The sequence below is a fragment of the Podarcis cretensis genome (assembly GCF_951804945.1).
Source record: "Podarcis cretensis genome assembly, chromosome: 15".
Lineage (NCBI taxonomy): Eukaryota > Metazoa > Chordata > Lepidosauria > Squamata > Lacertidae > Podarcis > Podarcis cretensis.
In genome coordinates, this window is record NC_137185.1 from 26780063 (window position 1) to 26808056 (window position 27994).

The 27994-nt window shown below is 44.1% G+C and overlaps 2 protein-coding genes across 8 annotated transcripts in view; both read left to right on the forward strand.

The window, feature by feature from the left end:
• The window catches only part of TTC12 (tetratricopeptide repeat domain 12), a 44727-nt gene extending 27497 nt beyond the window's left edge, over positions 1-17230 (forward strand). For 6 of the 7 annotated variants that reach the window (XM_079954690.1, XM_079954694.1, XM_079954693.1 and 3 more), the window contains 11 exons: positions 126-214; positions 1219-1387; positions 4240-4332; positions 5027-5090; positions 6003-6137; positions 7555-7659; positions 8899-8967; positions 9759-9860; positions 11269-11368; positions 13590-13815; positions 17059-17230. In XM_079954690.1, coding sequence (XP_079810816.1) covers positions 126-214; positions 1219-1387; positions 4240-4332; positions 5027-5090; positions 6003-6137; positions 7555-7659; positions 8899-8967; positions 9759-9860; positions 11269-11368; positions 13590-13815; positions 17059-17134 — 1228 coding nt within the window. In that variant the 3' untranslated portion in view covers positions 17135-17230. Of the gene's footprint in view, positions 1-125; positions 215-1218; positions 1388-4239; positions 4333-5026; positions 5091-6002; positions 6138-7554; positions 7660-8898; positions 8968-9758; positions 9861-10428; positions 10630-11268; positions 11369-13589; positions 13816-17058 lie in introns of those variants that run through there. The other variant, XM_079954696.1, reaches the window with a different exon arrangement.
• A 40-nt stretch (positions 17231-17270) lies between these two features.
• LOC307203773 (uromodulin-like) overlaps positions 17271-27994 on the forward strand; it is a 30444-nt gene continuing 19720 nt past the window's right edge. Inside the window, exon 1 of the mRNA XM_079954891.1 lies at positions 17271-17352. The gene's annotated coding sequence lies outside the window, so the exon portion shown is untranslated. The remainder of the gene's footprint in view (positions 17353-27994) is intronic.

The window sequence follows — 27994 nt, forward strand, 5'->3', positions numbered from 1 at the left end:
ACCCCAGTTTGTCCAAACAAAAGGCTGTGCCTCACTTGTTTCATGTTTCCTTATTCTGTGGGACCAACACATCTCCTAGGACCTGCCCCTCTCCTTGATATTTAATGAACCTGTTTATTTTCCAGGGTTTTCCACACCAAGACAAAATCCCCTGATGAAGTGGAGCTGTTTATTTCCATTCTCCTTCTGTGGCAAGCAGCCTGCAAAGACAATGGTAAGCAACATCAATTATTGTTAATGTATTATGAATATGGCTTTGACTCTGCTTGGAAGCATTGTTTTCAGTGATTCACTCCTGCGAGTGCTCATCTTTCCAAGATCCTGCAACCAAGATTTGCAGGTCAAATGTAATTACAGCAAGTACAGCATTAGCAGTGAGCCTCTGGATTTCCCACTAACAACTCCCTGAGGCCCTTCACAAAGCTTCTGCCCATTAAACTTTTTATATTCTTATATACTTCTGGGAACTCCCACCTTGGCCTCCTCTTTGCTTGTGCTTGGACCTCAGGAGCACTTTATTAGCTATTAATAACTAATAGTCCTTTGCAGTTAATAATGGCAGTGGTGTAGCAAGATTACCCCAGGGGAGAGGTTTTGCATCATCTTATTGTCTTTTGTGTCCGTGTGGTTCTGAAAATCCTTGACTTAAGTTATGTGTCAGTGCCAGATTGAAATGGTTAGACATGGCTCAGTCTCACATTTGTGTTAGACAAAGGAGTCCGGCTAGCGTCAAGCTTTCTCTGAAGGCATGTTCTCAGAAATGAGATGGTTGTAGGATACAGCCAGAGGGACCAGAGGTTTCTTTCTTTAGGGAATGGACTTTCAAAAAGATGGTAGAGAGAAATAAGCTAGACAAGTTTCTGGAGCATGAAGTTGTTCAAATTAAGCCTTAAGCTGCACTTCTTGTGTCCTCCAGTGATGCTTGAAAGGTAGGACTAAAAGAGACATGTGAATTGCTTCTCATGTATGAATGAGATATATAATTTGCCCTTTAGAAATGGCACGAGGGAGGAGAGAGGGAGGGAAAGGGAGTAATGGAGAGTACAGACAGAACACTCTTCCTTTTACATCACTCCTACAGACATATCCCTCAAGCAGATGACAGAGCAGTGCTCACATAGCTGAGTGATTTTGGAACAGAGACAAAATTGCTGACAAAAGACTTTCAGAGCACCTGGTGGAGCAAGCTGAAATTTTCTGTCTTGTTTTCTTTTCCAGAGGAGAACCAGCGCCTGCTTCTCACTCATCCTGATGTCAACCTACAACTTCCTTCTCTGTTGCTCTCTGAGGTGCCCAAAATCCAAGAAGAGTGCTTAGCCCTGCTTTCTCTCTATGCAGAAACAGAGAATGGGAGGATCCTTTTGGTCCGACACCTGGACACAACTAGGTATTGTATTTTAACCTGGCTTGCTTAAGCAGTCCCAGTCCTTCTGCAGAAACAAGGAAGAGCAAAAAAAATTGTCGGGGCTGAAACAGTCATGTTGAGGCTCAGTCTCTGAAGCTGAGATTACGAGCAGTACAAGCATCCTACGTATTTTCAGTCCCAGTGTTAGCTTTTCAGACTGCTTGGAATGGGACCTTGGTTTTTAAAGTTTGAGGAGCATTCCTTCAGCATCTTTTGCTTTTGGATTGGGAATTGGGCTTGTCTTCATTGAGTCTGACTTCCAGTTTCTGAAGAATCTTGCATTTGGCCTTGGGGCTTGCACTTCACTTTCAGTGTTTTGTCAAGCAGCCACTTACTGAGGGGTGGGGAGCAATTTTCAGATTGAGGGCTACATTCCCTCATGGGCAGCCTTCAGGGGCCACATGTTAGGGGTGCTTGAGGCAAAAGTGGGCAGAATAATAGGTGTGACAGAAGGGTACATTCCAGCCACACAAGCACCAGAATTGTCTGTCTGCCTGCTTGTATCTCTCTCACCCCTCTCTCCATCCAGGCAAGCAAGAGACCTAGTCACAGTTAAGCACTTGAAGAGGGGAACTCTGTAAGAGTTCCAAGGGCCAAACAGAGAGGCCCAGAGGGCTGTATTTGGCCCCTGGGCATGAGGCTCCCCACCCCTGTGCTCATCCAATCCTACACACCAAGGCTGTCCCTTTGGGTGGAAAGCAGGAAAAGGAATGCGGGTAGGGAGATTCTGCTCCCTCCTCCTTCAGCAATAGCTCCTTCCAGAGAGCCAGTGTGGTGTAGTGGTTAAGAGTGGTAGACTCGTAATCTGGTGAACCGGGTTCGCGTCTCCGCTCCTCTACATGCAGCTGCTGGGTGACCTTGGGCTAGTCACACATCTCTGAAGTCTCTCAGCCCCACTCACCTCACAGAGTGTTTTCCGTGGGGGAGGAAGGGAAAGGAGAATGTTAGCCGCTTTGAGACTCCTTCGGGTAGTGATAAAGCGGGATATCAAATCCAAACTCTTCTTCTTTGTCTCCTTCGTGCTGGGCACCAGAGTTCAGAAGTGGCAAAGCACTTATAGACAAGCTGAAGCAAAATGGCTGCTCCTTAATTTCTTTGGGGAAACGCACATCGATCTCCCTGGGTCCTCCCACCCACAGTAATAAGTTTGCTGGTAATAAAGAAAAATTCCCGCCGAGAAAAAAGAAACACAGTCTCTGGTGTAGATGACATCTCAGTGGTGTAATTAAAAGCAAAATACTTCACTGTTTTGCATTGTTTGTAAGCCTAGCCAGGAATTAAAAGGCAGCTCAGTGTGTTGAAGAAGTCCCACCTGGTATCATGGTAAAAGGCTGCGCTCTTGCCTGCTTGGAAAGTGTGGTTTAAGCTTGTCTTGTTTTGCCATAGCCCTACATGGCGGATGGAGCAGCAGTTTGCAAAGGTTTAGCAGAAGGTGAGGTGTAGATTAATTTGCAGCCGTCCAGGACTCAAAGCTATTCTCCTGGCATTGAGGGTGATGGAGCCACCAAGACAGCAGCAGACTGAATTCCTATCTATTCTCTCCCAGCTCTACCATATCTGCTATATTCTCTGGGTGTGCTACGTTGCAGCTATGGCAGATGTCAGGACCAGGGAGTGAATGAGCTGCAGCTGCTTTCTCTCTTGCTGCTTCTTCAAGAGATTTAAAGGTCTATCCAGTGTGTCTGAGAGCATTGCTCTCGTTAGGGCTATAATACACAGGACAGAGATGACATTTTGTGCTAACAACCTGATTGTTAAGCCAGTGCATGAAATGCTAGGAGTGAAGGAAAACACTTTTTTTTAACCTAACTGATGCTACTCAGATAGTCAAGCGCAAGGGACATAAAATTCTTACTTTTGCAAAATGTGGTAAATCTCATATTGAAGCACATTTCTGCAGTTAAGATACCAGGCATATCACTACAATTGCTTATATAAGCATGTGCTTCCAACTGCAATCAGGACAGATTTTAGTTATTGACTTGATCTTGGAGAAAAAGATCCACTTGCATTCTTCTTGTGCTTCATTTGGACCTTGCATCAATTTTTTTTTTAGTTTCAAGCTTGTGCTAGTCAATTTGGAAATTGGAATCAATAACTTCTAGGATTATAGTGCCACTGTGCAGCATTAAAATGTGTGCAAAAGGGATAATCTGCTTCGATTTGCTGTTTTTAACTTGGACCCCCCCCAATTGAAGAATGACATAAGTTTAAATACATCATTTTGAAATCACAGAGGAACAAAAGACATTTCTAACACTTGTACCAACACTTTATAACATGAAGTTCCAACACTGAGGCAAATACATTTTTTTTTAAAAATAGAATTTCTATTCATAATGCAGCTATATTTTGGTGAGTCAGACTCCTTTGTCCACTTCTGTAGAAAAGACCCAACACTTCACTGACCGCTTACTGTTCCAGATGACATAATTTGCCTGTCTACGCCAATGAATTGCTCGTCTCACCCACTCACTCTAGCTATTTCATGTGATTTTCTTAGCATGAAAGAAGGTGCATCAGAGAAACTTGGATTGATAGTTTTCATTGGGAGAGTGATTGCTTTGAGTATAGCTTGGGTTTGTTTCCTTTCAGTGATAAGAACTCACTAAACTTAGTCCTATTCTCCCTCCTTCCCTCCTCACCTCTCTGTCTATCTGTCTCTCTCTCCCCCCCTCTCCCTCTCCCTCTCTTGTTAGGTGCCTAGTACAAATAAAAATTCAAGGTGACTTGGAATGCAAATCCAAGGTTTAAGCAGCCCAATCGGGATTCTACCCTGCTTGCTTACCTCTGCTATCTCGCTGACCCAAGACATGTTTGGCTTTGTTTTTCAGGTGGCTACACATCTTTATGTCTTTCATCAAGGTTTTTGACAGCAGAGCTAGATGTGCCTTGAAATTGCTGACCAACTTAGTCCCAGAGGAGAAGTAAGCTGCCCTTAGATTCCTTCCTCATTCAGAACTAGCTTTGGTAGTTTACTGAATCCTGACATTCATGACTAAACTGTAGACTGCTTTAACAGGGCAGGGCTTGCACCCTATGCCTGAGAAGACCTAGGTGGCAACCACTAAGATGCAAATCTCTAAAGAGTCATCTTGATTGGAATAGTTTTATGGAGGTTTGCTTGTTCAGAGGAAATGTATTGCTGCCTGCCAATTGCTGGGGAGCAACAATGAGGGAAGGCCTTGGACTTCAAGCCCTGCTTGTGGCTTTCCTGGAGGTATCTGGCTGGTTGTTGGGAGAAGCAGAATGTTGGAATACACGAGCCCACCTGGGTTTGGCACTGGTATGCTGTCTCTGACAATGGAAATTCCATAGAGCCATCATGACTAGCATCCATTGAAGGCCTTGTTCTCCATGAGTTTGTCTGTTCCTCTTTCAAGCTCATCTGAGTTAGTGTTCATCACCATATCTTGTCTTAGTGAATTATGACACTGAGTCAGAGGTTTGGGCATCTGTTTGGAAAGGCTTGGCAGGCTTAATATGTCCCTCCAGTCATCTGTGGAAGAACAAGAGCCCAGGCATCTGGTTGGCCACTGTAAGAACAGGATGAGTCATTGGCCTGATCCAGCCGGCTCTTGTGTTCTTAAGGTCTAAAGATCAATCTCACTTTGTTACCAGGTTCAAAATTCAGTGCCGTATCAAACTCTCTACAGAGGCTTTACCACTATTCATAGAATTACTGGTAAGAAAACCTCTCTCTTCCTGAATTTTGCTGCAAAGCATTGTTTTTGTCCATTTTGTATGCTGCAGCTTTGTTTCATTTCAAATTTCTGCAGGGATTATTTACAGCTAAAACTGAAATGCTTAACATAGATCTGGAAGATGATAGGCAGGGTGAAAAGTTGGAAATAATTGGAGGCTGAATAAGGAAAAAGAAAAAACAAATGGGTAGCTTGGATGTTTCCTGAAGCCCTTTTTGAATTCCCAGATTTGTCAGAGAGATTGTGAAGGTGGCAGGTGGGCATGATGAGTTTGGGTCTTGAGTAAGCTAGGCAGTTGCTTTTCTTTTGCCATACCCTTGTGCCTAACTCTGGTGCATTGAGACAGGAATCACCATGGAGTCTGACTCTCTGGATCTGTGAAAAGGGATCCAGAATCTGTTTTAAGTACTTTTACAAATACTAAATCATGGTAAGACAATTCAGATAGAACTTTAGGTTCCCAAGGTGCTTCTGTCCCTCATCAGTGTTTCATCCATTTTTGTCCTCAGCAGTGGGGAAAGAGTTTGTTCATGGCTAGTGTTGCACACTGGGATTCAGCTGTTTTAAGCAGTAGCCCTGGAAATCCCTCCATTGCTTCTGGAGTTGAGTGACAAGGACATGGCATGAGGTCCTCATAACAGCTTGATGAAGCCGTTTCCATTAAAAAGAAAATTACATTGTTGGATTGTTTTCTGCTGATCTCAGGGCTGCCCCCACAGAGATTTGGCATTTCCTCAGGAATGTTCATTTCCGAATACTGTAATGAAGGAATGAAGGATTATTTTTCAGTAGAGAGGGAATCTTCTAAAATTTCTAGTCTGGTTGTGGAGTATTATGGGTGGATATACAACAAAATTCACATTGTGCCAACCTGTTTTCACTCGTTTCAAAAGAGTTCTGCTGAGACACTGAACGAGCTGGGCCTCGCCCATTGCATTCCCATCATGGGAGACATGTGCTCAGACGTGGTCATCCGAATGCAGATGACTGAAAGCCCAGATTGCTGGCAGGCCTGTTTGAGCTTTCTGGTGAGTAGGTGTGACCTGGCAGCATGCTCTCCATTGCATTGGCTGGGTTTGCCCCCTCCCATCTTGTATGGGCTGGGGTTGCTTCCTTCTCCTATTCCTACCTTTGCTTCTCCTATTGTGCTGCCCTATTTTCAATATTTAATTCTTGCTTCTTAAATAAAACACAAAAGTTAATACTGAATGCAAAATTGAGCTGCTAAGACATATTCCACCCAATAATAATCAAACCCAAATGTTGATGCAATCACAGTTACAAAGCTTCAGAGTCATTTTTTTAAATGTGGCTTTTTGAAATGACCCTATAGAGCAAACATTTTCATCAGGGGGCTAGTCCACTGTCCCTCAGACCTTGTGGGGGGCCAGACTATATTTTGAAAAATATAAATACCCTACAAGCCGATCCCGCAGCTGCCTCCGGACCTGGAGGAGGAATGCACTCTGCACACGCTCAGGAGCGCGTCTAGGCGGCACCCACTCACCAGCGTTGTTGATTAGTAGCAGCCACTTCATTGGCCCGTCCCCACGGAGCTCCCAGGCGGTGTACACCACGCGCTGCGGCCCATCATCCGAGGCCAGGTCAGCAGGCAGGCCGCGCATGCGGAGCACCAGCAGGAGGTGCGCAGCTCACCCACCAGCTGCTCCAACGTGGCCGCCGAGCGTGCCACCAGCAGCAGTTCCAAGCCGGGTGTCAGGCGTGGGGCCAGCAGGTGCGCCAAGCTCTGCCTGAAGCCCCGCGATGCACCCATCATGATGCCCATGGCACAGCCCAGTCCCGCTGCCAGCCTGCTGGCCTCTCCGTCCATGGCCGTGCTGGGTTTACTTCAGTGCACGGGCGACGAGGCTTTGGATTGGTTGCAGAAACTTCCTGCAGCCAATCCGAAGCTGTGCCAGCGTTGCTGCCTGCACAGAAGCCATGCCAGCATCACGGAACTCAGTCCCCACATGGCAAGGCGTCAACTTAGAAAGGAAGCCCAACCAGAAATCTTCCTTTCCTCTTGCAATGGAAAGATGACCTCCTTTAACAACCTGTCACTGTTTTAATAGCATCATACTGTCTTATCTGGATCTACGACGGTGTTATGGTCTCATGTAACTAACTACCTGAAGTTGCCTCATACTGAGTCCAGACCATTGATGCAAATAGTCCATTAATGCTTGTGTAGTAATTGGCAAGGGCTCTCCTTTTCATCCTTTCATCTGGAGATGCCAGGACCTGAACCCAGGACCTCTTAAGTAAAATCATGTGCTTTGCCTGCCCCAAGGAGTGGTCAGATTCAATGAGTGACCAAAAGGGGAGTGCATAGTCCCTGGAGCAGGAAATATGAGGAATCTATGAGCCCCAGACACTGAGATTTCCACATACCTCAACAGTTTTTGTGAAATCCTAGTGTGCTTATTTTGTCTTCTCCCTGTGAAGGATGAGTGCTGGAACAAAGGCAAGGCCACCAGATACCCAGAGTGCCTCTATGCACTGCTTGGCCTGATGATGAACCTCTCTTTGGAACCCAATTTGCTCCTTCAGGTAAAGTGTTGGGCTCTCTCACCTATCCTTTAGTTGATTTGTTGGTTTCCCAAAGTGGAATTGAATTGAATACCTTTTGTGAGCCTTCCCACCTCTACTACTGCAGCTGTGAAGCTGTGTGTAGTCTTTTACTTTCCCAGAATGTGCCCCTATACCCACCCACCCCCAATTCCTAAGGACAGGTGCACCAGCCAGTGACCTCTTTTTTTTGTCATGGATACACCCAGGAATTTCATCTAAATTCTGGAGAGGCTGCACCTCTATAACTTGCCAAAATCAGTTACAGATAGGTAGCCGTGTTGGTCTGCCATAGTCAAAACAAAATAAAAAAATTCCTTCCTGTAGCACCTTAAAGACCAACTAAGTTAGTTCTAGGTATGAGCTTTCGTGTGCATGCTCATACCTAGTGTGCTTATTTTGTCTTCTCCCTGTGAAGGATGAGTGCTGGAACAAAGGCAAGGCCACCAGATACCCAGAGTGCCTCTATGCACTGCTTGGCCTGATGATGAACCTCTCTTTGGAACCCAATTGTGTATCTGAAGAAGTGTGCATGCACACGAAAGCTCATACCTAGAACTAACTTAGTTGGTCTTTAAGGTGCTACTGGAAGGAAATTTTTTATTTTGTTTTGCCAAAATCAGGCTTTTGGCTCTTGCAATTGCACATGAGTCCACTGTAATTGTTATTTAAAATTATACAACTGCATCATCCATGTACATGACACTTGAGAAAAAAGGCGAGGGCAGCATAAGTTGGGATGAGACATAGAGTTGTATCTGAAGTAGTATAGTACGGAGTTAAAAGTCACTGAGCTGTTTGCTTGTTTCACTGTTCAATGTTTTGGGCCAGTGGAACGCTGTTGCCAAGAGAATATATGAGCAGGTTGCTGGTAATTTGGTTGCACAATAGGTGGCATATTATGCTGTTCAATGAATTTCCTCCGGTGCAGCTGTTGCATTCTTCTGTTGTGTTACATTAAAACTCACTGGTCTGCTACTACACAAGTCCTTGCACTTAGCTGACGGAGAATGTTGGATGCAGTCCGTAGTGACAAGCTTTGTCACTGAGAAGGGATCTGAATCAAAAACTGTCCAGTCCACGTATAAATTTACTGCCCTGTGACTTAGAGCACTGTTATATGTCATACCTCAGAGGGGCCTTCCTGCTAATCCAGTAATTAGGAGCAGTAATTAAGCTTCTGTTCTCAGCTGACATTCTCACCTTATTGGTTCTTTTCAGGATTTTGCCATAGAGATTTCTGGGAAATGCATGTCCCTCTTTGACTGTAAAGAGGGAAGAATTGTGACAGTAAGTGGTACTTGAGTTGAAGGAAAGTGGTAGAATTAATATTAAATGAATGTGTTTTGTTGCTCTCACAGTGCTGTGATGTAAATTTGTTTTCTTATTGAGGTTTAATTATATATATGTATATTATTATGTATTATATAATGTTGTACTGGCTTTGGTTTTAACAAAGAGAGGGCTATAAATTGCCTGCATAATGCTCTTATGTCTATTCTTATCGTCTCTTGAGGAAGCATGCATATTGGGACTGGGATGTTGCCAGAAGCAGAAAAAGGTTTGGGGGCAAAGGCAGTGGGAAGGAAAGAAGCAGGGGCTAGCTTGGAATGCCCACAGGCTGCCTGCAGAGGATTATGGCTCAGAAATGAAGTAGCAGTATGTAACTGGTGAATCCTCCTCCTTCTTGGGAGTCACTTCTCTTTGCTCCCAACTGTGATGCCTTTGCCATTCCACTCTGGCTTTAACTAAGGATTTTAGCTTGGGAATTGAAGCACAAATAAACATAGGAGTTGTCCTCCTATAGCCTGAGCTATGCTTTGTCTCAGATTAATACCAAAACGAAGAGCCACAGTTTGTCAGGCATAATGAGCTTCCTTTCCAGATAATAAATGTTTAGTATTGGCTTGCTGTTTTATTTTCTGCCTTGACGGTATCTATCCAGCAATATAAAAAAGTAAAAGGTCCAGTCAGCTCTAGCAAAGGACCATGACATGAACAAATATGATAGCTTGTTTTTTTGAAAGAAGACAAATCAACTTCTCTCTCTTACCGCCACCTCCAAATTTCTTCTCCTTAAGCGAGCAGTTGGGCTTTTAAGTCACATCCTGCCAATAAGTCCAGAGGCACGGGAAGAGGCGATAAAAGATGGCGTGGTGAGGAAAATGATCAGATTTCTCAAGGTAATTCGCCAGTTTCAGGTTTCTATAACATCTAGGAGGTCAATGTTTTCATGACAATGCCCTGTACAGTGAAGGTATAGTTGAACCTGGGATATAGGAGCATAGGAAGCTGCCTTTATACAGAGTCATATGATATCTACACTGACTGACAGTGGCTGCCTAGGATTTCAGCCAGAGCTCTCTCCCATCCCTACCTGGAGATGCTGGGATTTAAACCTAGGACCAGGGGTGATGACACTCCCCTATGTGTATTTGTGGACACAATACATTGAGGCTGGGAGCCTCAATGGCACGCCTCTGGAGGCTTCACCCAGGGCATAAAACCTGGCTAGCCCCCCCCCCCCAAGTTACGGCTCTGCCTGGGACCTTCTGCTTGCAAAGGAACTGCAGCCCTTCCCCTGCCTTATACAGTGGTACCTTGGGTTACAGACGCTTCAGGTTACAGACTCCGCTAACCCAGAAATAGTACCTCTGGTTAAGAACTTTGCTTCAGGATGAGAACAGAAATTGCATGGCAGTGGCGCAGCAGCAGCGGGAGGCCCCATTAGCTATACCCCAGGAATACCAGAAGTTGTAGAAGTTGTAGTTTAGTGAGGAGGTTGAGACACCTTACCTCTTAACGTAACTATTATGTCTGGATAGAGTCACAGCAGATGCTTGGAAACTGTATGAGATTCATAGCATTGCTGTGCCTCACTCCCAGCATATCCAGTCTGCAACCACTTGAAGAATTCTAGGCATTCCTTTGGCATCTTAGCATGGCAGCAATGAGGTCAGTGCCCACTTTTGCCACCATTCCATCTTCACCCATGCAGGCTACTGCATGCATAATATAATGAATTGCATATAATGAATAAGTATAAGATAATGAAAAGCAAAATTTAGCAGGAGCACACAGGAAGGAAAATAATTTACAGAGTGTTGGATGACTTCGTGGCCTTAGCTCTTCACCTCTAAAGAATGTTTCGGCCCAGAGAAAATGGTCCGGGTACCTATGAAAGCTGAAAGAAGAGACCTTTTATACATTCTATTTAATGTGCAGTGAAGCCATCCCTTGGATGGATTTATTCCCTTATCAGCAATTCATGTATGGAAATGAACCATAAGAAGCATCATTAGAACTGCATATTCTTTGGGAGTGCCCATATTCCTGTTAGAGGTCACAGACTGTTGTAGTGTTAGAGCTTGAATCTGATTATGAGGCATTGTCTGGGCATAATTAGGAGCTCATATATGTAAAGATGGAAGAAAATTATTACTCTCAGAATGCCTAAATACCCCATGATTTGCTGCCTTGTCATAAAGCACCCATAAACTTTCTGGAACTGAGGGCCTTGTTGTATATTTCCGAGCCCCAGAGTGCATAACTAGACGTTTAATGGATGCCTCTTTTTTTACTCCAATCTAGGCAGATGGGCAGATCACACATGGCTATGCAATGAAAATCCTGGCTGTTTGTGCCAAAAGTAGCCAAGAGGCACAGGAAGAGATTGTGAAGCTGGATAAAAGTAAGTCTGGCTGCAAAGAGTTGATCTGGGGCAAGGATCACAGACAGGGATCTCTGCTGTCTACAGGATGAAGCAGGACTATTAATCCTATCTTACGTCCTGCAGAATCCAAATACATTTTACAATCAGGGTAGCCTTCACCGCTGCTTAATATGGCCTTCAGTCATTCTTAAAGTGCAGCCTGTTGTGCCTGTTTTCTATGGAGAAAATAGGTTTGTGTTCAGAACGGTAAACCGCCATCTCGGAAGAGGAAACAGTATCTTGCACTCCTTTAAAGGGAACAGTTTAAGGAGCAGAAAAGAGGGACTCTATACTGTAAGCAGAGTTGTTGGTTTTGGGGGGAGGAGGGGAAATCTATATTACAAGGCAAACACAAGCTTCCTTGTGAGCTTCACTCGTAATCCGAATGTGGAGACCAGCTGGGGGGCATTTTTGTAGAGTAGAGATTAACTGTTCCCCACCAGCAGATTCTCCCTTAAAAATTCTCCTCTCCCCCCAGATCAATTTTGACATAGTTCCCCCCCCCCAAAAAAAAAGCTGGAAGCAATTGAGCTGGGGGAAGAAGGGTGGGGAGAGAAATGGCTCAGAAGAGGGGAGATTGCTTTGGAAAACGCGTGACTTTGGAAGGGTTATGCAACCTCCTCCGTTCTCTTCTTCAGGTGCTCCCTTTTCATCACCTTGGCAAATGTGAGTTGCTCCAAACCCTTTGCTGAGGGGACACATAGCAAATAAAGTTCTGCCCTTAGAAGGATTTTATTGACCCCAATAGGGTCAAGGTGAGGAGCTCTCCCACCTCCCCAGTTCTAGCCTGCCTAGGGCCTGTAATGCATTTGGGCCTCTAATGAGAAGCTGAGTTTTGGAGATTTTTTTAACAATAGAAGTGTGACAGTTTGATGCAGAGACAGAGACATCACCTTGCCAACAAAGGTCCGTGTAGTAAAAGCTATGGTTTTCCCAGTAGTGATGTATGGAAGTGAGAGCTGGACCATAAAGAAGGCTGATCGCTGAAGAATTGATGCTTTTGAATTCTGGTGCTGGAGGAGACTCTTGAGAGTCCCATGGACTGCAAGAAGATCAAACCTATCCATTCTTAAGGAAATCAGCCCTGAGTGCTCACTGGAAGGACAGATCCTGAAGCTGAGGCTCCAATACTTTGGCCACCTCATGAGAAGAGAAGACTCCCAGGAAAAGACCCTGATGTTGGGAAAGATGGAGGGCACAAGGAGAAGGGGATGACAGAGGACGAAATGGTTGGACAGTGTTCTTGAAGCTACCAGCATGAGTTTGATCAAACTGCGGGAGGCAGTGGAAGACAGGAGTGCCTGGTGTGCTCTGGTCCAGGGGGTCACGAAGAGCCGGACACGACTAAACGACTAAACAACAACAACAACACTTTAGTGCACGACAGCCTTTCTTAGGGCCACTTCTGAAAGCATGGTTCTGACATTATTCCTGAGCAACAACTTCAAGCTTTTGATTTTAGAGCTTATTTCAGTTCTCTTCCCCACCCCCAAATCAAGTTGTTGCATACCTTGGAAGCCTGCTCTGGGAAAGTGACTGCTCAGACAGTCATTAGAAGTCTGCATAATAATCTCCATCTAATTGCAAGGTAATATTGGGACCCTGTCTTGGAACAGGTTGACTTTTAGATCATTAGCATGTAACTCCTGCAAGCCAGCTTCCACGTGCATAGTGTTTCTTGAAAGAGGAGAGCAGTGTCTCTGTTACAGTGGGAACTGTGGAATATGGATGAAGTTGTCTCTCAAAGAAGTGTGAAATCCTTGGATCCACCCATAAGCAGGCACCTTGAAGAAAGCTCTCCTACCCTCCTAGCTTGTGGAAAGTCACACCAGACCCCTCTCGGTACAGAACTGCCCTTTGCTGCTTCAAAGCCTTTTCAGCCCACCTCTCTGGTACCCTGACACTAAATTGCTTTCTGTCCAGGCCCTGTAGGTCAGCTTGCAAAATGGCTCCCCTGGGATGTGGGTGGAGCAGCAAGTAGCAGGTTGGCTCTTTTCAATTTATTAAAAGATTTGACATGAGTTTAATCTGCATTTTCTCCCTACTCCCTGTCCACAGGGCAGTTGTGTTGCTGCTAGTTCTTCTTTTCCAAAGAACATTGAGGGTGTTTGGCATTGAGGGGACAGAGTCTTTGGTTACATCCCTTACTCTTTTGCTGATGTTTGACACCATTTCTCTTTGGCTCCACACAACCTTGCAGAATGTAAGATACTGCTGAAGTTTCTGCGCTCAGAGAATGAGGTGTTGGCAGGAAATGCTGCTTTCTGCCTTGGGAGATGCTTTGAGGTGCCCGGAGCAGCCACTAATTTGCTCGACGTGGATATTGTGCGGATTTTATTGAAAGTCGCTGGCAGGGATGCTCAGAGGACGTCTGCGCAAGAGAACGCAGCCATTGCTTTAGGAAAGCTCTGCACAGCTGATGCCAGGCAAGTATCCACAGATGTGGGCTCACTGAGGATTGTCCTTGTTCTGTTGGTTTTATTTATTTGTTTATTTGGCATATTTATGTCCTGCTGAACTACTAAGTGAAGTTCTCAAGGCAGCTTCCAATACAGAAAGAAAATACAGAAAGATGCTAAGCGTTATTATGCATGCAATCACAAAAGGTGAATATTAGTTTTCCCTTGCCCCAGAAATAGCTGCCAAGCCCCTGACAGGTAAGTCTCTCCTTCCCTCCCTCATTGCCTCCCACAATCCCTGGCTCTGGAGACAGATGCAAGGCACGCTGGGGGAATAAAGGTAGACCTCTGAGAAGCTCATTTTTTATGGCTTTCTGGTCTCGTTTTGCATTTGTTTGTGCTAATATTTATTGGCAGCCACCCTTGGAACTGATGTTATTTGGCTGATTATGAACAAATATTGTAAATCAGTACACATTCAGCCACTTTGGTGGGCTTTATACAAACAGCTGTAGTGGTCAAGGCATCAAGCGGTGAATGATTTTTGTGTGAGAGAGATGACTGCTTGACTGTTCTGACACATCACAGCCAAGTAGTGAGATCAGGGTTTTCCAGTCAGTCAGGTTTTTATCATTTTTCAGACTGTGTCCATTATAATATCATCTTTTGTTACGTTCTGGAATCCCTTTTGACATGTGGAATGGGCCAGGAAGTGCTGAGTTCTGAGTGCACAACATGTGGCTTTACTGTGCAGGGAGCATTTGCAGGAGATGTTGCCTTCAGAATAGCTTCACCAACATCTCGACTGTTAATCCAGACTTGCCCTTTGTAACATGTTAAAAAAAAGCATCCATGGGCTTGCAAAACAGATTTCTGTGTACATAACACATTTTAGCAGTCTTGGGAAGCTTGAGTGGCTGTATCTTATCAGACTTGATATTCCCAACTGGAAAGACACCAGGCTTATCCCCAGGCCAACAGCATTGGGCAGAATGTCTAAGGCTGCAGTCCTATGCACACTTACTTGAGCCCAGTGAGACTTGCATCTAAATAAAGGTTAATTTGATTGGGGCTGCAAGCCTCTTTGGCTGTGATCAAACTGGCTTGTGGGACTGGAAATGGGGGGGAACTGCTGGATTATCCTTTTTTTTTTAAGAATAATTTTTTATTAACCGACCAATCGCATCAAATCAAACCAAATTACATAAATTCCAAATTACACAGCCGAATTTTAAATTTTTGTTGGGGGTACCCATATTTCAAGTTCCGAAGGGGATCCAATCAACTTCTTGCTTCTTGCTGCTGTTTTAATGTCCACAAATCTAACCATATGATGTTCACAGTACTATCCAGTCCTTTCTTATTGTTTTTCCACATCTCTTGTTGTTATTTTCATATATTTTTCCTTTCTCTTTGTGACCTCCGATAGTCTCCACAAGCTGGTTAAAACAGTTTGTAATCCTGTGTGGATATATATATTTTTTTATCCAGTAGCCATATCCAGACATTTTCCATATAACATCACTTCCATACATCAAAACAGTCTTAGTGTCATTAATCTTCACCAATCTGCTGGATTATCCTTCTATCCCTATAAGAGAAACCCATGCACAGCCAGAGGGGCTTCTTCTTTCCCAGTTGCTGGAGCCCCTGGAGCCTGCCCCTGCCTGTGAAGGGTTTTGCACAAGAGAACCTGCCCTGCTCAAAGAGAATTTGAGCATTTCTCAAAACCGACCATGAAAATAATCAAAACGCCTCCATATGCTGCATGAGCTCCTTCAGTGCCTGTGCTTTAAGCCTGGTCATTCTCAGTGTGGTGAGGTCAGCTTGAATTTGTTCTGATATTGGCTCTCCCTTTCCCCAGGCTAGAGACTGAATGGGCAATACAGTCCTTGAGCCTAATTGCACCTTTTTGAAGCAGGACAGGTTTTGCCAGTTGCAGATGGGATGTTTGTGTGTATGTGTCTCATGCATACAGTTTGTGCAAGAGGAAAGCAATGATCTGCGGTGAAAGCGGGAATGTGCTGCAATGTGAACACACCGTCGTGCAGTAGTTCTCAAGAGTGTGTAGTGCTTTGATTCAGAACACATTAAAGTACTTCTTCACTCAGTGGAATGGAACTTGCTCCTTCCCACAGGAGGCAGTGATGGCTAATTACTTGGGTGACTTTAAAAGAGGATTAGACAAATTCATGGTTCCTAACCAGGGTTTCTGCGCTCTGCCTCCATGGTCAGAGCCAATATCCTTGGGAATTGCAATTGCCTGATACCACAGGAGAGGAGAGCGCTCATCTGGGTGGCTACTGTGAGAACAGGATGCTGGACTAGATGGGTCCTCTTTGGCCTGATCCAGCAGACTCTTCTTAAGTTGTTAGGGTGTTGTGTGTGAGAGATCTGGTGTCAGCCAATCCAGCTCCCCTGCTCTCCAGTATGCTAACAACAACTAAACTCTGTTGTGTCAGGAGGAGGAGGAATTTACAAATAATAAGCTTTTTTATCTGCTGGGAAATCTATTGAAGAAAGCATGCAGGTTCCCTTTCAAGTTGCTGTCTACCCACTTGAAAACATTGGCAGCATTAAGATAAATTCAACAGTGTAAATAAGTTTTGATGGATGAATATGGGACGCAGGTGGCGCTGTGGGTTAAAGCCTCAGCGCCTAGGGCTTGCCGATCGAAAGGTCGGCGGTTCGAATCCCTGCGGCGGGGTGCGCTCCCGCTGCTCGGTCCCAGCGCCTGCCAACCTAGCAGTTCGAAAGCACCTCCGGGTGCAAGTAGATAAATAGGGACCGCTTACCAGCGGGAAGGTAAACGGCGTTTCCGTGTGCAGCTCTGGCTCTGGCTCTGGCTCTGGCCAGAGCAGCGATGTCACGCTGGCCACGTGACCCGGAAGTGTCTCCGGACAGCGCTGGCCCCTGGCCTCTTAAGTGAGATGGGCGCACAACCCCAGAGTCTGTCAAGACTGGCCCGTACGGGCAGCGGTACCTTTACCTTTTAATAATGGAATGCTGAATGGTTTAGTTTATGTAAAATATGCAGGGATTTATGTTACACAAAATGAACCATGGTAAGAAAAGAAGGGAAGTCATTGATATTTTAAGGTTGTTAAAATGAATACTCTAAACTGTAAAACAGAAAATTTAATAAAAAAAAATAGAGACAGAGAAAGAGAGAGAGCTGCTGACTCTGATAAGTGAGTGACACATAACTTCATCTTTTGCCCTGGCAATTGCCTTTGACTTAATCTTTCTCTTTTGCTTTGCAACTTCTAGGCACACTAGTCGGCTGCGGGAGCTGAACGGAATGGCGGTCCTCAACACCTCTTTGAAGCACATGCAGGGATTTTAAAAGCTTCTGTAAATGTTCCAGAGCATGTTTACAAAGTCTGCCATAGCTCTGGTCAGGGCTGCACCTTGTTTTTGTAATAAAGAGGATTAATTGGAACAGGGCTACTGTTTGGTGATTCATGGACGGGGAGATAAAAGTATTGGAAGGATAACTGAGTTAATACAAAGCCTGAGGCCATGCCTGGATGAAAGAGGCTTTTTCCTCCTTTCCAAAAAGAGGTAACCTTTCCATGAGCAAATTTCTTGGTATGATAGAAGTTTCAAGAGGGCTCTGAAATAGCCGCTGGTTTCCTTGTTGCAGAAGCCACTTGTCAAGTGTTAATCAGCTATCTTAGGTGTCGGTTTTCATGCCCAGATAGGTAGGGAGCATGAAAAAGAAAATGAGTAAATGTGTTCCTTTTTAAGGTGAGGGTGATGTATATGTCCTAGACAGACATTGACAATAGAAGGTTATTAACAAAAATGGGCAGTTGTCAGTCTTAAAGAATCAAAGAGGACATTTGAGGCGGAGCTGTTTGGAGGGTAATTTGGACCCTATGCAGCAGCAGCAGCTTAGCACATACCTCCTGTTTGTGAAAGACCAAGCAACACACTGAATACACACAAAAATCTATTGCAAGGTCAGGTGTGGACCTGGCCCCCAGACTGGCGTATTTAGCGTCAGTACTTTTTTGCTGCTTAATCAGGTTGCAGTAATATAATCAAAATGGGCAGCCAGCCTATGAAGAGGAGAAAAGAAACAGAAAAGTAAAGGGCAAGCTTATTTGATTTCAGATTGGCTCTTCTCTTCTCCCTCCTTGACACTTTTAGATGGCTATTATGCCAAAAGCAGCAGATGTAAAATTAGATATCATTATGTCCTCTTGGGAGCAGCTGATGAGTGTATTAATCTTCCCCACTTCAGAGGAAGGTGCTGTTTGGAGTGAGTTGGGCTTTCTTCCAAGCCAGATATGATGGCTGGCTGGAAGGGGCTGCTGCTCATTTGACACTGAACACCAGCACAACGGTGTTGGTCTCTTAGGGCTGTGGGCCCTGGTGGATACTGGTTTAATCACCTTCACTTGGTGGTCACTCCATTCTGCACATTTTAAATGAATAGGTCTTAGGTTGTACTTTTGCATTCTGTTGCTATTCTTTACAACATTTTCCTGTATGCTCATGTATATCGAAACCTTTCTTCTGAAGATAACCCTTCATACATCTGATGGAGCAGACTCTAGACCACAAAACTATAAGCCAAAACAAAGTGGTTTTTTTTAAATCTTTAATGTATCACAAGACTGGATGATTATTATTGTTATTATTAGTGTCATTATTTTGATTAAAAAATGCACACAAACATCTCTGGTCCTGCCGATGTGCGCAAACCCACCCATATAGGCTGCCCATGCCAGCAGTGCTGTTCTAAACTAAAAAAAACTTCGCTCCTCACCCCCCAAAGTTCAACAGTTCTGCTAAAAAGAAATGCAACAACTTTTCTGTCTGGATTTTAACTTTTTGAAATATAGCAACCCTAACCACATATGAATCAGAAGACTCTTCTCTCCATTGACTCAACTCTTCAAGTGATAGCTAAAACATGCTTATATGTTTTTATAGTGTCACAGGATGGCTTTGTTATTGTTAATCCATTGAAGAGTGTCAGGAGCTTCTGAAGAAGGAGCCTCATAACATGTTATCTTCAGTACATCTTTGAGGTCTTCTTTGATTCCTTTTCCTCCCTTCCAGGCATTGGCCAGACCCCCAGGACTTCTTTGCTTCAGCAGAGCTGCTGTTTCAGGCAATGCCTTGGCCCTCTTGATCAGCAAAGTTGGCCCTTTCCCCCTCACAGTCACATTTTACCTTCTCCTGTAGAAGATTACAACATTGATTCTGGAGCTTTGACACATTCTTTATACAATACAGGTATTATTTCATGTTTGCAAAGCTCCATACTGGATCCTTCTGCACCCATGTCAAGTGAGGGATCCAGAGTTCTCCTGTTCTTTTTTCTGCCCCTTTGATTGTGAACAGGCTCTTCTGTAACCACTAGATGGCAAACTGGTTACTCATTAAATTCTTCCGCTAAGACACATATGCAAACTATTTCAAGAGTTGCTTGGACAATATCCATTGCAGTTGCAGATCACAGCAGGTGGCTGACATCCATTGTGCTGTTAGGATTATGTTTAGATGTACTAAATCAGAAGTGTGCATTGGTGTTACTGTGAGCGCTGAGGTCTAAGCTTGACACTAACTCCCTGGGATTGGCTTCCTAGAATTAAAGAAATCCAGCACGACTTAAATGGAGAAGATGTAAAATCGCTTTCCAACTTTTTACTGGGCAGTTGCGGATTCTAAATGCGGAGCTGCTTAATCAAGAAGGTGCTAAGCATTCACAGCCTCCTTTTGGAATCATGCAAAAGTCCTTAATGAGGCTAAGTTTGGAGCCAGCCTCCTTTGAATTTAGTGCAGAATCTGATTTTTTTAGCGCTAGGATTCAGGCTTAAAGCTTGTGATATAATAGTAAGAACAGAGACTATTTTTCTGTTGCCTGAGTTAACCATGGCTGGCATGAAGAGAACGCTTTCCAAAATAGTCTTGTTACTTTGTAGCCTCACACTACCTGCCTATAAGAACTTAATAAATAATAACAGTAGTATTAGTAATAATAATAATAATAATAATAATAATAATAATAATAATAATAATAATTTTACAGGTTAAGAAGTAGTCCTTGGGCTCATTGTTCATCCCATAGATACTATTTACTCCAGAAAGCAAAAGCCACAGTAATGGTAGCAGGGAGATCTGTGGGACTAGAAAAAGGATTCTGAAGAACACCACCACCAGCAGCCCCGCCAGCAATAACAAGATCCTAGGGGAGAAGACTTTTTATAAATGCCTGCAGTCTCCCCAGTACTTTCAACAGCTGCTGGCTCTGAAAGTTCCAGGCGCTGGGAGCTGTTAATGGTACCTTCCCAAAGCTACAGAAACTTCTGCTGAACTGGGGGAGGCACCATCTTTCAGGAGAGCAGATCCAGGAGCTGCGTGATAACCTAGTTTGGCACCATAAGCAGCCCCTTGCTGTTCGCAAGGACAGTTCTTTCATTGTGAGGGCAAATAACATCTGTCAATATATCTGATTTTGCTGTTATGATATAGACACAGGAAAAGAGAGAGAAGCTGTGTCTCTCACACAGTGGCAGAGCCCTGTTTTTTTCTAAAACATTCCCGCCCCCGCCTCGTTATCTTGTTGCTTTTATATTTTTGGAATAATTTTTATTAGATTTTACAAGTGTAAAGTTATAAGAATACCAAATACATATTCATATTTAGAGATCCCTCTGAATCTCCAGACTTCCCACCACTCCCATCCTATTGTCAACATGTTCAACTGCATATTATTTCATCCATATTTTATATCTCTCCATATTGTCCATAGTATTTGTTACATTACAAGTATTATTAAGGTAAAGGTAAAGGGACCCCTGACCATTAGGCCCAGTCGTGGCTGACTCTGGGGTTGCGGCGCTCATCTCACTTTATTGGCCGAGAGAGCCGGCGAACAGCTTCCGGGTCATGTGGCCAGCATGACTAAGCTGCTTCTGGTGAACCAGAGTAGCGCATAGAAACGCCGTTTACCTTCCTGCTGGAGCGGTACCTATTTATCTACTTGCACTTTGACGTGCTTTCGAACTGCTAGATTGGCAGGAGCAGGGACCGAGCAACAGGAGCTCACCCCGTCGCAGGGATTCGAAACGCCAACCTTCTGATCGGCAAGCCCTAGGCTCTGTGGATTAACCCACAGCGCCACCCATGTCCCTACAAGTATTATTAGAATCCTGCTAATGTTTTCATTTGCTTACAGTGTTCTCCTAAATAAATTATTAATCTTTCCAGTTCTTTCTTAAAGTTTTTGTCTTCTTGGTTCCTGAGCCTTCCTGTCAGTTTTGCCATTTTGACATACTCCAACAGCTTAATTTGCCATTCTTCTCTGGAAAGGACTTTATCTTCTTTACATCTCTGGGCTAGTAGCATCCGTGCGGCAGTCGTAGCATACATGAAAAGTCTTTTCTGCTCCTTTGGGATCTCGGTACCTACAATTCCTAATAAGAAAGCTTCTGGTTTCTTTATCAAAGTTATTTTAAGCACATTTTTTCTCAAATATTTTCATACTGCCTTTCTGAAAACCATCATGTAAGAATAAAAATAAATAACAAAACAGCTACAGTTGCACGCTCTCCTAATGCTGTATTTACAGCTCCTACTAAAATATCCCACCCCCACTTTTTCCATGTTAAACCAGAGTCTTGTTTGTTGACTGTTTTTCGAAACAGAATATTGCCTGGGTTGACCTGGTTCTGGTCCATCAAGGTAATTCTGAGGTCCTAACATTTAATTTCTCTACAGCCTACACTTGACTCCCTTTCTCCCCTGCACACCTCTCATTTGACTTGTTCACACATTACAATGAACGCAGGTACAAGCTGTTTACACATGCACAAGTGTTTGTGTGTATGAGTGTACACGTGTTAATTTGTAAGCTCATCTACACAGACTGTACACCTGTTGCACAACTACAAGTGTACAGCTCACCCATGAGTGAGCAGATTGTACACTCGTTGGATGTAGCCTGTCTCAGAGAGTCCATACAATTTAGTGTTTTAACGGGATGGGCACTTGGGATTTTTTAACTGCAGTGGTTCCACTCTAAATGACTTGTCTAATATTTACAGAAATATAACCACAGTTGAGCTCCTTGTGACAGAGACCAGTTTGTGAAGAGAATGCTATGGCAGCTCTTACATGGGGTAGCTATTTCTGTGGCCCTCCAAATGTTGCCACACTACAACTCCCATAATCCCCCTGCCCATTCGTCATGCTGATGGGAGTTGCAGTCCAGCAAATTTGGAAGGGTCCCAACCTAAATTGTCAACTCCATGTAAAAGGGCCCCTGGATGGTTAAGTCCAGTCAAAGGCAACTATGGGGTTGCGGCGCTCAACTCGCTTTCAGGCTGAGGCAGCCAGCGTTTGTCCACAGACAGCTTTTCCGGGTCATGTGGCCAGCAGGACTAAACCGCTTCTGGAGCCACAGAACCCACCATGACAGAAGCCAGAGTGTACAGAAATGCCGTTTATTTTCCTGTCGCAGTGGTACCTATTTATCTACTTGCACTGGCGTGCTTTCAAACTGCTAGGTTGGCAGGAGCTGGGACAGAGCAACAGGAGCTCACCCCTTTGCTGGGATTCGAACCGCCGACCTTCTAATCAGCAAGCCCAAGAGGCTCAGTGGTTTAGACCACAGCACCATCTGCGTCCATGTACCAACTTCATGTAGGCTGCCCTCTTGGTAATAATTACTGACACATCCTTCTTTTAAATGATGCTTTTTCCTTTCCACCCAGTATGGGATTTGAATAGGCTTTTCTACATAATACAGAAGCTGTAGGTCGCAGGGCTAAATGCATTTGTTTCCATCCACCCTTGTCTTTGGTGGCAATGAGGTTATGATGACTTCATTCAACAAGATCTGTTTCATGTCTTTATAACAAAGGCAGGCACAGCTGGCCTAGCCATAGATCTTTCAAAATTATGTGTGCGGTTCACAGCCAAGGTTAAATGTAATGCTTCTAATCGAGTCTTAAACTGCTCAGAGAACTGAATACAGCCGTGCCACTGCCTGCTTATGAGTAACAAAACATAGAAGAAATGTTTCTTCTGAGAAACTGCTTGTGGGCACCAGGACAGGCACCAAAAATGATTTCCTGGTATAAATCTTGCCCAGACCAAGGAAAACTGACAGACCTGTGCTGTTTTAGACTACTGTTGGTTACAAATCTCTGCCTTTTAAGTTCCAGAGTCCCTCCTGCCCATATTTAATTGGGTCTCAAAGACCTGAAAGTTTCAACTCATTTTACACTGGTCTACATTTCATGAACTGTAGTTTTAACTGTCCCTGGGATTTTTTGGTTTGAACTGAAATGGGGCATGGTATGCTACTGATTTCATTAATTGCATTTTGTATTTGTTGCTGCTTTATGGCTTTTTGCTAGAAAGGTTAAAAAAAGAAAATATTTCAAGTTAATCAATTTTACACCTGCCTGGTGTAAGGCAAGGCCTTCTCATGAAGATCGAAAAGTTACACTTTCTTTGCCCTGTGAGGAGAACCAGTTTTCTGATGCAGCACAAACAATCTGACAGCCTGCACAATCCGACAGCCTGGCTTCAAAATGTTGTAAAGTAGGGTTGCCATAGTTCAAGAAGTAAAAATACGGACACGAAAAGTCATTAAGGGTTTTTTGGAGCCCAGATCGCCCAAACCAGAGCTGAACCAGATGGAGTCATGAAGAGTTGGACATGACAAAACGGCTAAACAACAACAACCCTTTCAAAATGTGTCCTTGCCAAAGTAGCACACAAAATATAATAAAAAATATATAATAAAAACCAGTTAGAGCAATGAAAACAAAACAGCAATGTAATCACTTCATTTCAAGCTATCCATCCAACTAAGAGATCTAAATCTGCCAATAAAAAACTGGGGAAAAAATAATTTCAGAACTCACAAGTACTGAAAAATATGCTGCAATGTTGTTGTTGTTGTTGTTGTTAAATGTGTCATTTGACCACTCCAGGCCAATGTAGTAACAGAAGAATTAGGCCTATCCAGCAACCACAGGTCAACATAATCTTTGCCCAGACTGGGAAGTCAATTACATGGTGGGTGGGAGTTGCCGCACTGACATTGTGCTTTGGAGAGCACCCAACCACCCTATAAGCAAGGTCATTTTTTAAAAAAAAGTTTATTAAGGGAGGGAGGGGCAGGAGACCTGGCACTCAGGCACCCTGACCCACCCCCTAACAATGCCCCTGTTTGTAAACCAGGCTTTGCCAAAGAGAACTACATTTCATAAAGCCGTCTTCTTAGCCAACTCTCTCTCTCTGTCATCTAAACCAACCAAAATCTCAAAGCAGAGAGGGATAAATCAAGCATACACAGCCTTGGTTTGTGTCATCGCTTCCACCTCTTTTCTTAATCAGTACCTTCCAATTGGCTGAACTTCTCTCTCTCGCCCTTTTACAATTGGCTGCTGTCTGACCTAAAGACTTTTTTATAAAGTATGTAATTCAAGACTGCTCACCTGTAAAGCGGGGTTTGCAAATGCTTCATTGCAAATGCTTCGCAGCATCTTCTGCCCGTGGTGTGAGCAAGGTCCCTTCCAGTGCTTCAAGGGCTCCTGTGTTCAGTACGAAGCAGAAAGATGGACAGCAGCTTCCCCACTTCCTTGCTGGTGGTGGCAGGGCTACTGAGACTGGCTGGTGAGTAAGAGTGGTGGAGAAATTTGTTTTAATATGAACCTTCAAAATTTGTAACATCTCCAAATTTGCCAATGCACTTCCGCAACCAAGGAATGCATACAGAAATGTGTAGGTTAGCGAAAGATGCACATGAAATGGTATGCATTAGAAGAAATTACAAAAATGTTTCTCATTAGGGGAAACATTGCTTGCAAAGCATATACTAGGTAAAAATACATACTGAAATGTGCATGTTAGTGGACTTGCAGAAAAACACGTGCAGATTTTAATGCAGTTTTCTCGTTAAAAGTTACAAACTGGTGCAGAAATGGGGAGAACTGAACTCAATATTGGAAAAAAGAAACAGAGAAACTGAAATGAACATACTTGTCCATGCCTCACTTCTTGTTTCTCTGTAGGCTTATTTCAGCTACATAAATGTCACAACTCAGTGCTTGAATTTGCTATTATTATATACAATATGATATTCATCCATTCAGCCATCTGTGGAGCGTTCATTTGCCTTGTGTGTTTGCAATTAGCAGATGCAGTGCTAATTTTCTCCAACAGTTTTCTGCCCTCTTGAACTCCTGATCTTGAACTCCACTGTAGCATGTTCTCTGTGTCCCACAGGGTGAGACAGCTAGCAGATTTGCTGATCTCAGAAGTCACCGCTTGAACACTGTTTACATTTTTTTGCAAAGTGCACATATTCCACTTGCCCCTGCTAATGGCACCCACCTGGATTTCTGGGAGCACAAATGTGAAGCCTTGGCAAAATGCACTGATGCGCTTTTTTGCGCGGCAGAGTTTAACCTTCTAATCATGAGGCTCAATGAAGACCTTGGGGATGTCAACAGCTGCTACAGTAGCAGATGTGTGATACGGGGGGAAAAGAGAGGTGGTTAAAAAGATGGTCCAGAAATTTAAAATAATGCTTGATTTTGATTTGGAGATCTCAGGGGGATAGGTATCACTTTATGTGTTGTTTGTTTCGGACTTGGCTGGTGAAACAAAGCAGCTGTAAGCCAACTTTATGTTCCCACTTAAACCAGACTTACAGCCACTTTGGGCCTCTGACATTGTGCAGCGAAATCCCTTCAACGGAAGCACGGACATTTATGAGGATTTACTGGGGTAGTTTTTATCAAGATCAATTTTGGGTGAAGGAACCTGTCATTCAGTTGTGTGCTACTACTGGGGAAATATTACTGGGATTGCTGTAATGATCATTTAGGGCCCTGCCAATTGGAGAGTTCCATTAACAAGACTCAGTTTGGCACCAGTTGCTTACATAAGAATATGTTAAATTCATTGGGTGTGGGTAGGTTCATCAATGGCTGTTTTAACATAGCCATTCATTCCAGCTGCCTCTATTTACCTGCAATCTACGTTTTCTGGTCCCTGCCTCTGGCGAACCACAGCCTGAGTTTTCTCCCCAGTTTTTCCTTTAGGGGACGCCTTGTTAAAAATGTGAGCTACATTTACTAGGTTTGGCAATCTTCAGAGGTTGGAACATAACCTGCCACACACACTTACATACCAGGATCTCTAAACATGTAATCTTAGAGTGAGTGACAAATGGATACATCATTTTTATTTATTTAAAGTAGGCAGGTGATTAGCTGTGGGAGGAGCTTATCAGAGCTTGCAGGGTAGCGCCGTGCGCCTAGCAGCGCGCGCAGTTTGATCCATCTTTAAATTTAGGGGAGCTAGTCTCAAACGTTTCTTGGGGGAGACCTAGGATTTTTTTGGGGGGAGTTATTTGTCCTGTCTGCACGCTTCTTATGATGGAGGACCACTGTAGCCAGCCCCAATGACATGTTCTCAAGATGGAGAGTGAGGGAACAGCTGCAGTCGCCTGTGGTTCCTGCACAATGTTTGCCATCTTGCCAAAGGTTGCAGGCAGCTTTACCTGCAGCAATTGCATGTTGATTGCACTCTTAAAAGACAAAGTCCAGCAACTGGAGGAACGTGTGGCTACGCTCCAAAGAATTAGAGAGCTGGAGCTCTTCTTGGAAGCAACAGAGCACACTGTCTCCACCAAGGAGGAGACAGGGGACTCCCGAGAAGGAGGCTAGTTCACCAACACAGGAGCCAGATATATGGAGAAACGTGACTCAAAGAAGTAGAAAGCCCAGGGTTCGCTCTGATTGTTTAGAAATACACAATCGCTTTGAGGTCCTCTCCCCTAGCATGGAAGACGAAGAACAGACTCCATTTGAGGATCTCTCCCTCGTTACAGTCGATCAGGTATATGAAGACGAGCAGCAAAGTCAGTCCTCAGGGAATGTGCAGGCGACCTTGGAACGGACAGATCACGGAAGAACCCCGACCAAACCTAAGAGGAGGCGTGTAGTGGTGATAGGGGATTCCCTACTGAGGGGAACAGAAGCAGTGATCTGTAGGCATGACAAGATGTTTCGGGAAGGGTGCTGTCTCCCTGGGGCTAAGATCCAAGATGTAACTGAATGACTGCAAGGAATCATAAAACCCACTGACAAATACCCCTTCCTCTTGGTTCATGTGGGAACCAATGACACTGCAAGCAATAGCCTCCAGAAGATCAAAAGAGACTATGAGGCTCTGGGCAGGAAATTGAAGCAATTAAATGCTGGCTTCGCAAATGGTGTAAACAGGAACGGTTTGGATTCTTAGATCACGGACTGCAGTTTCTTGAAGATGGACTTCTGGCAAGCGATGGGCTGCACCTCACAACGGTTGGGAGGAATGTTTTTGCCAAAAATCTCAGAAACCTCATCAGGAGGGCTTTAAACTGACTAATGTGGGGGAGGGAGACAGTGCTCCTGAAGGTAGGAGTCTATCAATTGATGAAGATGATCATCCAAATGTCATAGACCAAATGGAGCAAACAGCACGCAGACCTAGTGGTGGGAGGAAAAAATCCTTAAATAAGAGACACGGGGGAATGATTAATGGACTTCAATGTCTGTACACTAATGCGCAAAGCATGGGTAATAAACAAGATGAGCTTGAGCTCTTGGTACAGCAAACTAAATATGACATAATAGGCATCACTGAAACCTGGTGGGATAAGTCCCACGACTGGAATGTAATAATGGAGGGATACAATCTATTTCAGAGAAACAGACCAGACAAGAAAGGAGGAGGAGTGGCGTTATATGTCAGGGATGTGTATACCTGTGAAGAGATCCAAGATTTAGAACCTCAAAGCCAAAGTGAGAGCATTTGGGTCAAAATTAAGGGAGAGAAGAATAACAGGGACCTCATTGTGGGAGTTTACTATAGATCCGCAAGCCAAACGGAGGACATAGATGATGCCTTCCTGGAACAGATGGCCAAGCATGCAAAAGGAAGGGAGATAGTAGTAATGGGGGACTTCAATTACCCGGATATTTGCTGGATGTCAAACTCAGCCAAGAGCATAAGTTCAAACAGATTCCTCACTGGCCTTGCAGACAACTTCATTGTCCAGAAAGTGGGTGAAGCAACAAGAGGAACAGCCATTTTAGATCTGGTCCTAACCAATGTTGATGACCTGGTTAGTGGGGTAGAAGTGGAAGGATCATTAGGCGCGAGTGATCATGCTCTTCTGAAG